The sequence below is a fragment of the Littorina saxatilis genome, linkage group LG7 (assembly GCF_037325665.1).
Source record: "Littorina saxatilis isolate snail1 linkage group LG7, US_GU_Lsax_2.0, whole genome shotgun sequence".
Lineage (NCBI taxonomy): Eukaryota > Metazoa > Mollusca > Gastropoda > Littorinimorpha > Littorinidae > Littorina > Littorina saxatilis.
This window is the reverse complement of record NC_090251.1, coordinates 19,772,281-19,785,629: the sequence shown is the minus strand read 5'-3', so window position 1 is coordinate 19,785,629 and position 13,349 is coordinate 19,772,281. Positions and strand designations below refer to the sequence as shown.

Here is a 13,349-nt window from a genome sequence, read left to right as displayed (position 1 = left end):
GCGATGGCAGATCTTCGCACCCTCAAGGAGGAAGCAGACGCTCCTTGAGAGGAAAGAAAAGAGAGGTGGTTTGCAACGTGCATGGAACGAGGCCAGCGCGTCCAAACCACGGGCCTGACACCAGGTCACCCAGGCCTTCCAGTGAGAAGCGTACACTGACGAAGTGGAAGCCCTATGAGAGCGTTCCACCAAGTCTAATGTCTGTTCAGAAGCACCGGAACGCCTCAGAGAAGACCGGACAACTTCCACACGTGAAGTTTCAGGATTGAGGGGTCCTCGTGTGGAATGCCGGTTCGAGGCTGCACCAATTCTCCTCTTGCGAGAGAGAGAGGGATTGGCGGGCCGTGAGCGAGCCTCAGAAGGTCCGGGAACCACGCCTGTGAGGGCCACAGGGGCGCGACCAGAAGGAGATCCGGACCCTCCATTTCCGCCTTCCGAATTACTCGGCCGAGTAACTGGAAGGGAGGAAAGGCGTAGGCCTGGAGCCCTGTCCAAGGAAAGGCCAACGCATCCGTCTGCCAAGCCTCGGGATCCGGGAATGGCGAGACGAAGATCGGCAGCCTCTTCGAAAACCGGGTGGCAAAGAGGTCCACCAGAGGCTTTGGGACGAGGGCCCAGAGACGAAGCAGTGCCCCGTGAGTGATCGTCCACTCTGATTGAAGCACCCTGTCGGAGCGACTGAGCGCATCCGCCAAGGTGTTCAAGCTCCCCGGGAGGTACCTGGCCGAGAGACTGATCTGGTGTTGCCAGCACCAGGTCAGAATCTCGCAGGTCCTGCCCGAGAGAGACGGGGACCGCGACCCTCCCTGCTTGTTCAGATAAGCTGCCACAGTCGTGTTGTCTGTGAAAAGACGAACATGCTTGGCGTGAAGGGAGGGTCGAAACTCCGCCAGAGCCAGGGCCACAGCCTCTAGCTCCAGCAAGTTGATATGCCAACGGCTCTGCTCTGCCGACCACAGGCCCGACGCAGTCTGTCGGTCTGTGTGTGCCCTCCAGCCCATCAGAGACGCGTCCGTAAAGAGGTCCGTGTCTGGGGGGAGCAGGACAATCGGCACGCCCCTGCAGACCCATCCCGTGTCCAACCACGGAAGGGTCGCTGACTGGAACCATCCCTGCAAAGGGATGAGGACGTCCCAGTCCACGCAGGCAGAGTCCACATACGGTTTCAGGGCAAGCTGAAACGGACGTTTGTGAACCCTGCCCTGAGGCACCAAGAGAGCCATGGACTCCATCTGTCCCAAGATGGAGGCCAGCGTCCGGAGGGAAGCCCGCGGGAGAGACAAAGTGGCGCGGATAATGGCCTGGAGCTTGTCCACCCTCCTCTGAGAAGGCTGGACCGTCCATGCAACCGTGCAGAAAGACATTCCCAGGTAAGTGAACGTCTGCGACGGCACCAACTCCGACTTTGTCCGGTTGATCGAAAAACCCAACCGGTGGGCTTGACGAAGAACCGCTTGGGTATGACTGGAGCACCCAGACTGGCTTTGGTTCAGAACCAGCCAATCGTCCAGGTATGCTCGCAGCCGTATACCCTGCGACCTCACCAGTGCGCATAACTGTCTCACGACCATGGTAAAAACCCAAGGTGCGAGAGACAGCCCGAAAGGAAGAGCGCGGAACTGGTAGACCTGATCGTCCCACCGGAAACGGAGCCATTTCCGGTCGGACGGATGCACCAGGATATGGAAGTATGCATCCGTCAGGTCTATGGAGGTCGCCCAGTCTCCCGGGCGAAGGGAGTCTCTGACCGACGCGGGCGTCTCCATTTTGAACCGTATCGTTCTCAAGAAAGTATTGAGATGCGACAGGTCCAGGACGGGACGCCACGCCCCTGAGGCTTTTGGAACAGCAAACAGCCGCCCGTAAAAGCCGAGGGACGTGTGGTCTAAGACCCTCTCCACCGCGCCCTTCTGCACCAGAGCCACAATTTCCGCCTGAAGGACGGACCTTGCTTCCGGCGAGGAGGGTGGCTTGAAGCCCGGCAGACGCCGCGACAGAGGTGCCTTTCTTTCGCCCCAAAGCAGACGAAAGCCCGATCCCACGACGCCCACGATCCACTGGCTGTGCACTAAGGCCGCCCAGTGTGAAAGTGCCCTTGAAGGGCCCCCCGCCATCACCAGAGTGGAGGACGGGGGGGTGGTGGGACCGGGAGCACTTCATTGGGGGTGAGGTTTGCTTCCAGAGCCACCTCGCCCCCTGCCGGGCGCCGATCTTTTTCTCGAGCCACGAGAAGCCGATCTGGCCTGCTTCTGTCCGGTAGGCTTGGAAGCACCAGAGGCCTGAGGCTGTTTAGGCGGAGCAGGCTGAGCCTGTGAAGACTTGGCCTGCTTGAACGCCTGCAGAGAGAAATCAGAGAACTGAGAATCCCTGTTCATCTGTATCTCTGTCTTCCTGGCGTCGAACACCAGACGGCCAAACAGAGAGCCCTCTGTCATGGGAGACGTTCGCAGCGTGTCACGAGTAGTCTGGTCCGTGAACTGAGAGTGACCCAGGAAAAGATCTCTCCGGCTCATGACCGTATGTGCGTACTGCATCGCTGACAACCTCATTTGCTCTTCGTTGACTCTAGCCAGAGCCAACAGAAGAGTGGAGATGTCATCAGCATCCTGCTCGACCGCAAGGACGAAAGGGTCCAGCGTCTCGGTCATAGCCCTGGCAAGGGAACGCAGAAGTGTCTCGGAGATCGAAGCTAGCTCTAAAAGCTGGCGACTAATCTCCTCCAATGCCATGAGGGTATGTTCCGGAAGTACAATCCCCGAATCGCTCTTGATAGGCTTTGCCAGCAAAGAAGCCATTTCCGGCGTGACCGGAAGCGGTGCATGCGGAAGCGCAAAAGGAGCAAGCCAAGAACGACGTGTCTTCGGCAAAGTAAACTTCTTGTGATGTGTGGGCACAAAAGAAGAAGCTTGGGTGTCCGAAGCAAGCCAAGCCTGAGCAAGTTCCGGAGCCGGTCCATAAGGTACAAGCAAAGGAACAGAAATGCCAGGTTGCGTCCTTCCCGCAGGAGAGGGCCGCGCCAAAACCTGAGAGAGCTGGTAAGCAACTGATGGGGATTCAGCAAAACGGAAGCGAGAAGCATCCTCCTTCTCGTAACGAAAGTCCGCCATCGCAGAGGGGGCGGCGGAAGCCGACGTAGGCAAAGCCGCAGCCCCCTCCGCAAAGTATCTGGATGTAACTTCCGCCGCATCTTCAAGCGCCAGCCGAAGCTGAGACGGAAATCCAGAACGAGAAGCTTCACTGACTACAGACTGCGTGTCTGCATAGTCGAGCGAAGCATCCTGACCATAGTCCACTGAACCGGCAGCAGGTTGGTGTACAGAGAAACCGGAGAACCTGTAGGCCGGAAGGCATCCTGGCTCATAACCTGATCAACAGGAAACGCAGAGCCGGAAGACGCAGCCACCATTGCCGCCGGAACGGAACCGGTAGTCGACATAGCACTAGGCAAGTGCAGCGAAGACTGTCCCGGAAGTTCGAAGGACGTGCCCGGTCTCTCACCCACTGACATCCGTGTAGGAGCAGCGTGAAAGACACTAGGAAATCCGGGCGGAGCCGGAAGCGCTGCCGACGAAGCCGCGTAAAGCGGAAGCGTCTGCTGCGAGGACTGGGGCCGGAAGCCCGGTGGCCCGAAGGCCAGTCCACAGTCGACACCAGCAGGAACCTTCGTGGGTGTGCCAGATTGACCTTCGCTTCCGGGTAAACCCGGAAACGCGACTCCCGCAAGCAGAAGCCGCCCTTGCTCAGTCATAGCCATACTCGCTGTACGATCAGGCTTAGAAAGAGCAGCATATCCTGACTGGCAGGAAGTTTGCAGGTAGCGAGCCTGCGACCAAGAACTGTTGCTCAGAAGAGAGCGTCCGGTGGCTTCGCTAGAGCCGGCGGAGCAGTTCGACTTACCGTCTGTGCTCCAGGTAAGAGCAGTAGACGACGAGAGAGAACCAACATCACGGGCGGGCGTCTCCGACAGGCACACAAAAGATGCCAGAGAGCGGACGCCACCCACTGCCGATGAAAGCGGAGAGCTGAGAGCCGGCGTGGCTCGCTGTAATTCGTCACGCACCAGGCTTCGAATTTCTGGAACAAGCGAGCTCAAAATCGAAGAAACCATATCAGCTTGCCCCGAGCCCGAAACGGCGGCCGGGCGAGCTGACACAGACACAGTTGTAACAGGTTTGCTAGGCTGCCCCCCAGCATTAAGGCTATCAGGGGCAGAAATGGGTACCGACAAAAGGACGTTTCTAGCTTTGTCAGAAACCAACACGAGCGGAGAACTTTTAGGCACAGGTTTTTCCGAGGAAGACTTTGCCTTAATCCGGCCCTTGGCATCACCCTTACCGCGTTTTTTATCGCTATCAGCCATAATGACCAACGCGCAAAACACAGCAAACAACAACAAAGTTACTGAGCAAAAATTTTAACAAGTCCAAACAAGGACGAAAATTTGTCAATAACAACGAAAATTCCTGTCAACAATAAGACAAAATTGGAAAGAGCTCACCAAAAACGTAATGGCAAGCCAGTAAGACGGGTTAGGTGGCCGGTGGGTGCCCAAAGAGCACCTGCAAGCAGCCACTCACGGAGCCAAAATTTCGACGACCTTCTCAGTTGTAGGCTGAATAGTCGTACGAGTTACACGTGGTGTTTACAGGGGAAGTGACGTCACGTAACCCGGATGGGAGGTAACTCCCTGGGTAGATGGTCATTACCATACCTGTATTTACACTTTTTGTGTTGGGTTGCTTCCCTTTAAAATTCTTTAAGATGGGTAGCCTTTTCAGACCTTAAGCATGTTAGACTGCGTCAATGCTTTTATGTGATTCGGAGTAAGAATATGTAATTTAATGAGTTTTAAACACGAATCCAATGATAAACAGCGGTACGGGAAAGGTTTTTCGGCCAACTGCGTGATGCGTCGTGACGCGTTAGTTATGTACTATATTTTCTTCCGCGCATGGACTCGTTTCTACAAGGGGTGTGAACAAACTTTGTTTACTGTTCTCCAGCATGCGATCGTAGTTTCATTTGAAGAAGTCTGCGTTTGAAACGAACGAGAAATAAGAGAACACAGGAGGTAAGTGTTTTGTCGTGATTTCTTTGAAATGTGTTATGTACACAATGATGGTAAGTTTTATCAATTTTGTAAGTCATATTGCTGTTTGAGACGTGTTTTGTTTGTTTGTAACGATGGTTGAGTGCAAGTCGAAAATATCGCGCGCTAAACGAAGTCTCCGATCTGACGAACAATGAAGAAATTTTATTTTGATTGTTCAGATACGAAGCTGTTGTCGTGACGGATAACGTACGATGCATGGTTAAGCTAATACAAATAGAATCTTTGTACAAATAGGTGGAAAACATTACTATGTTGATTTCTTTTGTTTCTGCGTTGAAAGGGACTTTCTGACGGGCTAGGAAATCGGTTGAGAAAGTACGGTGCGATGTTCATAACGTCACATCATGAGATTACTGTCTTCGGGCTAGGCGCGGAATATTTAACATTTTTACCAATGATTTTCTTTGATTTTCGTTCTTTCAGACTTGTGGTTCATTTTTTTGTTGTTCTTTGTAAATGACCGGGTTATGAGATTCAGACTTTTCTCTGTGGGATTCGTGTTTTCTTCCATGACTGCGTGTTCATAACTTCACACTCCTTTAGTTCGAGATAGCTTGTCTGGCTGACGTGTGACATTATGTACACGTTATTGAAATCTTGTTCTGAAGGCTATGCAGTACAGAGTTCTTTACTACGATCAAATCTTGTTCTTTTTTGCTAAAAGAATTAAAAGCTGAGCAGTAGATGACTGCATTCAGCTGTTTTTATGACCCTGAAAATGTTCATAACGTCACGTCATATCGTTTTGCTGTGATGATAGCAGATAGTGTAAAATCCAAACATTATAGCAAGCATTTCAGAAACTACATCCATCTATAATTGCAAATCGTTTTTTCTTTCAGATCACAAAAGCTACTGCTGAGGGAGCCTGGGAGGTCTTCCTGGGGGGGAATTGGGCTGTGGGAAGAGAAAATGGCCTCCAATATGTACAGTTGTTTTTTTTATACCCGTGTGCAACATCCTGCGAGTCTTCAAGGAGGACGACTACATGATTTCCCTTGAACACTGGGCTTTTATTTACATGTTTGCCGCTAAATCTTTCTGGAGGTATAGCTTACATGAGACTTATGGCTGAGACCAGACTTTTTTTGTGAGCTTCAAGTTTTTTATTTACACATCCTGTTTTAACCATCTTCAGAATTGATAACTTATTTCACAATCATATTACACTTAGACTTTTTCATGTATTCTTGTTCCTATGTCTGTTGATAAACAGTGATCATTTCCCAACTGACAAAATCTAAGTGAGCAGTACTCACCAGCACTCAATGCATGAAAGATAATCTGTTGTAATGTTATGTACACATTCTCATTTTTCTTGCATTTTCTGATGATGATCTGAATTTATGTTCCAGGGCTGCTAGTTGCTTTTTTATTTGTACCTTCTGTGTGTCATTTGTTTTCTTACAAATTCTGCCTTTGTAGGTGTGCATCTTTTTAAGATACATCACTTAGAATCGTAGCTGTCACAGTGTGGCGTTATGTACATATGTATTTTTCCCTCTTATCTCTTACCTGCTACATGTGTTATCTTGTTTTTTTATTTAAAATGGTAACTGTGTCCCTTTGCTACTAATTTCTTTCTCATATTTGTTGATTGCAGTTATTGTGGCACCATTTTTAGCTGATATGGGCACTTTCATCCTCAGACTTTGCGTGCCGTTATGTACACATAGGTTTCTTTTGCTGTATAGTGGATTTATGGTGGTTTCATCCACAACTTTTACTTCTTAAGGGTTCTTCTCATTTATTTGGAGATGTCCATACATTTGTTTGCCTGTTGGGTCAGAATGTTCTTGTTTTAATGTATCTGTTTTGGTTATGTCACGCTGTGATGTTATGAACAAAGTTTGACTGCTGCTGGGTTTTTTTTTAATTGTCTAGCCCCTATAACCGGATTTTGCTTGTTTGCCACTTTAACTTCATAGTTGTAAGCATTTCTAACTATATTTGATGTTGGTTTCATTTCGTGTGGTTTAATTGTTGTTTTAATCTCGATTTTTTAGCAATTATTTACGGATGAAGTGAAAAAGGATGTTATTCCTTTCATCCTCTGTGGTTACATTTCTCCTTGCTGTGGCTGTCTGGTGTCTATCTCTTTTACATGGGTTTTGTACTGAGGGGTCAGAAATCGTCTTTTGTCACCTTTTTTGTTGCATTTTTGTGATATGATGTGACGGTTATGTACACAATGCTCTAGTCGGGTGTAATAATGTTAGATTTTTGTTTTTGGTGTTGTTTTGATATTTAAAGTCATTTAATGTGGGTTTTTTGCTTGGGTTATGTTTATTTTCTGTCATAGTGCACTTGTAAGGTTAAATAAAGTTTGTGACGTTGTGACAAGTTATGTACATATGCCGGGATTTAAATTTACTAGTTTGTTAAAAATAAACTTTTTTTTGAACTTATAGTGTGTTTATGAGCTTATAAGTGTGACTGGATTTATCAAGCCTTTCTTTGTGTGTCTCCTTTTTAGGCTAAAAGTTTTCCTGAGCATGTCACAGTTTTCATGTCTGTGTACATATATCTATATATATATACGACTTGTGTCTGTGTGTGTGTCTGTGTGTTTGTGTATCTGTGTATTTGTGTATTTGTGTGTTTGTGTATTTGTGTATTCGCCATGCACGGCCAAAGTTCTCGATGGATCTGCTTCAAATTTGGTGGGCATATTCAGGTAGACCCGGGACACGACACAACCTGGTCGATATTTCAACACGTGCTCTCAGCGCGCAGCGCGGAACCGATTTTGGTTCCACCTCAGCTATTTTGGTTCCACCTCAGCTACCCGGGCCCCCATACCGACACACCAAAGCCAAAGTTCTCGGTGGATCTTTTTCAAATTTGGACACCGTATTCAGCTACACCCCGGACACAATATCATCGATGAGATATTTCAACACGTGCTCTCAGCGCGCAGCGCTGAATCGATTTTGGTTTTTGTGTTCATTTCACCATTATAAGTAACTCTTCCTTATCTTCTCATATTCTCCAGGTTTTCAGCGTTTACCTCCCTTCCTTCGTATGGTGCACTTTTGTGTGAGTGGAGCGTCTTCGGATATTCCCGGCGTTCTGTTACTGTTACTATTTTTAGAAGGTCAACGCAGTGTCCAGAACGTAAATTGGACCCGTAAATTATCCTCACTGTAAAAGTGCAAAGGTCGAATCAATTTATAGCCACGCGAAAAATACACTGTCATCTATCTCTCTATAGATACGGCTTCTCTGTGTTTTTGTGTGTGTGTGTGTGTGTGTGTGTGTGTGTGTCTATGTGAGCAACACCTGTGCATTGTTCAGTTCTGTTTGTGATGTGGTCTGGCGGCTTTTGTGTAATTTAATGTACTGGCCTTCCTTTGAGAAGCCATAACTTGCTCAGTCCTGTTTGAGTGGAGTTCGCCTCCAAAGGTGATTAACACGGTTACATTCGTCGACAAGGATGGGACTCGATATGGTCAGGAATGGCATTATGGCCACTGAATCATTTTCGTGCTGTTCCCATTCCACGAATCTGGGAGGGACCTAAGCTTGGCGGGTCCATTGTTCGGACCCGGCGAAGCCGGCGTACGGCTCTAAGTCCTTCTTCCCGGCGAAGCCGGCTACCCGGCGAAGCGGGTATTCATTCTAGTATATATATATATATATGTCTTATATACTTGCCATTTACATATTTATTACAAATGTTGATAGATGAATGATGATACATTGTAGACGGATGCATGTTATTGATTAAAAGCCCCACAATGATGTGCTTGGCAAGACAAAAAAAAAAAAAAAATGCTGGTCTGACAACAAACCACCAAACATCGTTTTTGTCATCATTTTGGTAGTGAGAAAATAAGTGCAAAATCAACACAGGGAGCCATGCTTTGAAACACGAGTTCCGTTTTGATAACCACACGAGTTCCGTTTTGATAACCACTGGCAATCAAAGCTGGCGTGTGAAAGCAACTTTCTATGTTTTTGAGTTCATAAAATGTTGTGATGAATATGTCAGGTTTGAGGATGCACAGTTCTGTAGGTTCATCTCGGTATTCCACTCCCTCGGCTTTCAGATGTAAATATTAAGCTTAGTGATCAAATGTGGAAGCTACGTTGGGTCAAAGGTCACAGAAGATTTGCGTCGTGCAGCGAAGGAAAGAATCGCGATCTTGTTTCTGACTCAGTGCCTCTTTGTTTTTCATTAGACCTGTCATTCTGCTTGCTCGGCTTTGTTAGATGTTTGCATATCTTGTTGCTATTTTCTTTGCTTTTATTATTATTTCTTATTTGCGCTTCGTTTATCGATACAACGTCTTGTGCACGGGTCAAAATTTGTGTCAGGGGTCAATTGGTTTGACTTGAACTAAACACGAACGTCTGTGTATCGAAACACAGATACACGCACTCCATGACTTTGTAAGAAGACAAAACATATCGGTAGGTTTCATTTGTTTGTGATGAATTTATGACCTTTCATGAAGTAGTTTTGTTTTTTGTTTACTTTTGCCAGTTTGCCAGTTCGTTTTTGGAACTTTGCAGTGTCGTGTCGTCTGTTTAGGTCTGGGGAAACGCCAATGAAAAGAGCCGAAGAATCCCTGAGCGTTTCTATTGGGTTTGCTTTTGATTATCCATGTATAACCTGCTTCCTGCAACTATGGTAACCGGGGATTTATTGCATGGGGAACATGAGATTTATTTCCCAGGTGCTTGTGAATGAAAACTCGTGAAAATGATGACAATGTCAGTTATCTGCCTTGGTATCCAAACAACGCAAGTACAGGTGGAAGGGATATCAGGATGGACAACTACTCTGCATTCCTAAAACGTCTCAACCTAATTTGATTCAAAGTTTCCAAGAAAGTGCTCTGTCAGAGTATTTTATTTTTCGGACAGAGTGACCTTAACATTATTTGATGAAGGTCATAAAAAAACAGGGATTATGAAAGAGTGGTCGAACACTTGCGCAAAAAGTCACCTTAGTCACAAAACAGAAACAAAGAAAACTGGACTCACTATAACACTAACAGTTGACTCAATACACAAATAAAAACCGAATGTTTCAACTGAAAAGTCTTCTTCGGCAAATAAAAATACAAGAACAATTGAGAACGGAAGAGACGGCATAGTTGTGTGAGAATAAATCAGGCTAGTCCTGTGTCAGAAGCTCTACTCTTTTTAACAATCAAATAGAAACTGAGGTGGTCAAACATACTCTTTTTTCCTTTCCACAGTTTGAAGTTCATGAACATGGTTTCTAAAGCACTCTTCTGCTTCAGTTGAATTGAGCAAATCATAAGGAATCCTTTGTTCTTCTGTATTGTCAAGAAAATCCTCTGTCTGTTTCCAAGATTCTCCATGTTGGCACACCTCCAAAAAATGACTAGAAAAATCAGGGTGACCCTGCATGTTGCGTTGAATGGTCTGCCAACTCCTGAAACAGAACCACATGAATGGTAACAATGATGATGATGGTGATGATGACAACGACAACAACAACAACAACAATAATAATAGTAATATAATAATCATGATACTCACAGTGAGTGATGATGATGCAAGTATTTCCTACACAAACAAAAGGAGCAAAACAAAAATACAGTCCAGTGGTCAATTGATGTCGTAAAAAATATCTCTGGGTAAATTTATTAACATTCCAAACAGCAGATACATGTGAAAACAAGACTACCATCTTAAAACCATTTCAAACTACAGTGGAGTCCGGGTACAACGAATCTCAAGGTAGATGCATTTTAGTTCGTTATATCAGTAATTCGCTGTAGAGTTTTCAACCTCACGAGAGGGGTGACCACACCACCCCCTCCCTCATACACTCACACAGAGACACACAAACAACAGGATTGAGTCTATGCTAACCACTTCTTGTGGCTACTAAACAATAACAACAAACTCCTAATATTTCTTTAAACGTTCTGTAAAAAATGATTTGTATGAATGGTGTTGAAAAGAAGAGATAAAATAAATCCTCAAGGCAGTGACCGCACTCACCATGCACTGATATACGAAAGCAGCCACACAAACACAGCACAGAGGCACATGTGCAGATGCTTTGCGAGAATAACCTTGAAAACCAGTTTGAATAAAAAGCAGCATAGAGCTGCATGTCATAATCAAGTTATTTATTTTCTTTTTGTCTGGCTTTATTGACTGCATGCCGATCTTGTGGCAGTGACTTTTCACTCTTCAGTCGGAAATACACTAAACAGAACACCGCTCTCACTCTCCCTCGCTGCCTACCCTAAAGCCGTGACAACTTATGCTTGGAAACTGTGTGGAAGAGTGCACCTCTCTATTTCTCTCCAATGATCTTCCTGCTGACAGTGACACCAGACACCCCACTGAGTTTAGCCAGCTACCCCCCTCTCTCTCTCTCCCTTCCCCCAGCCATATATGAAAGGAGAACCACCTCTCATAGCTAAAACTAGGTCAATGACCCCTGGGAAGAAGGTCGCTGAGTGTCTATAAACAAGGCCACCCAGCTGCCCTGTGATCTCGCCGCACACGCAGATGCAGATCGTTGTAGCCTTGTGACTTTTAGAGACAAAGCGGCTCTGGGGCGATGAAAACGTGTTTGTGCCCGATGTGTACTGGTGTGTACTGAGCACAGTCATAGCTTAGCAGCTGATTGGAATAGTGAAAACACAGTGGCTGTGGCTGTTCCGTGCACCTCCCGCAGTTTGTTCAGAGTTCGCTCATCACGCGATGTGCACTTGTGTTTGTGTATTTTTGTCTTTGGAGACAATTATTGACATCAGTTCGTTGTAGCCTTGTGACTTTTAGAGACAAAACGGCTCTGGGGCGATGAAAACGTGTTTGTTATAAGAGGGGTTCGTTATGCAAATGAGTTCAAAAGGTTCGTTGTAGTCGGAAAGTAACAAGTAAGAAATAGAAGGCTGTCTGCCGGGAAATCAATGGCAGTTCGTTAAAAGCGGGATTTCGTTATACCCAGGTTCGTTATAGCTGGACTCCACTGTATACTACGTATAAACAAGAAGGGCAAAGCCCATACGACTCACATGCTTGACCTTGACCTTAACTAAACCTAGCAATGACATCATACACTAAGAACTGCTTTACACATTTTTCCTACCAAAATACATGTGACCTTGACTCAAGGTCAAGGTCATCCAAGGTCATGCAACACAAAGCTGTTAATTCAAGACATAGGAAGTACAATGGTGCTTATTGGCTCTTTCTACCATGATATATGGTCACTTTTAGTGGTTCACTACCTTATTTTGGTCACATTTCATAAGGGTCAAAGTGACCTTGACCTTGATCATATGTGACCAAATGTGTCTCATGATGAAAGCATAACATGTGCCCCACATAATTTTTAAGTTTGAAACAGTTATCTTCCATAGTTCAGGGTCAAGGTCACTTCAAAATATGTATACAATCCAACTTTGAAGAGCTCCTGTGACCTTGACCTTGAAGCAAGGTAAACCAAACTGGTATCAAAAGATGGGGCTTACTTTGCCCTATATATCATATATAGGTGAGGTATTAAATCTCAAAAACTTCAGAGAAAATGCGAAAATGTGAAAAATGGTCGTTTTTAAGACAACAATTACGGCCCCTGTGACCTTGAACTTGAAGTGAGGTCAAGTTGCCGCACATGTTTTCTGAGATCTTGTAACCATACACCATCAGGCCACATCAGGTGTTGATAGACTTAATAGTGTCCAAGAAAATCCAACGTTAAAGTTTTCCGGACGGACGGACGGACGCCGGGACGGACGGACGGACGGACGGACGACTCGGGTGAGTACATAGACTCACTTTTGCTTCGCATGTGAGTCAAAAACACCTTTATCCCATGACCTGCCTCTTTGTCTCTGTTAGCTGAGGAGGTGATTATTCTGAATTATCCATCGCAACCATATGGATTACCCATCACAACCGAGTTTCGATCTCAACTGTCATTGGTCATTGTCTTTGATTTCAGAGTACAATTGAATAATTTATAGAGGTCATCTGCATATTCAGAGTTTACAGATGGACTACTTTTTTCAACATACGACTGAAATATTTTATGGTGTCAAAGTCAATATCACGTATAGGTACAGGCCTACATGTGTCAATATTGAGAAAATAAAGAATACTTCATACGATACGCGCATTCTGCATGGATTTAAAGAGCGGAGTCGAGATATTTCACTGGCTGAAGCGACTGCATGGTCAAAGGCATGTTCAACGAGTATCGCGAGTGGGATCAAGGGACGATACTCCCTAATTT

At 46.0% G+C, this 13,349-nt stretch overlaps 1 protein-coding gene across 1 annotated transcript in view; it reads right to left on the bottom strand.

Annotated features, from left to right (window-relative positions):
- LOC138970868 (rho GTPase-activating protein 190-like) overlaps positions 1-13,349 on the bottom strand; it is a 203,090-nt gene that overhangs the window by 162,371 nt on the left and 27,370 nt on the right. Inside the window, exon 7 of the mRNA XM_070343430.1 lies at positions 10,305-10,523. Coding sequence (XP_070199531.1) covers positions 10,305-10,523 — 219 coding nt within the window. The remainder of the gene's footprint in view (positions 1-10,304; positions 10,524-13,349) is intronic.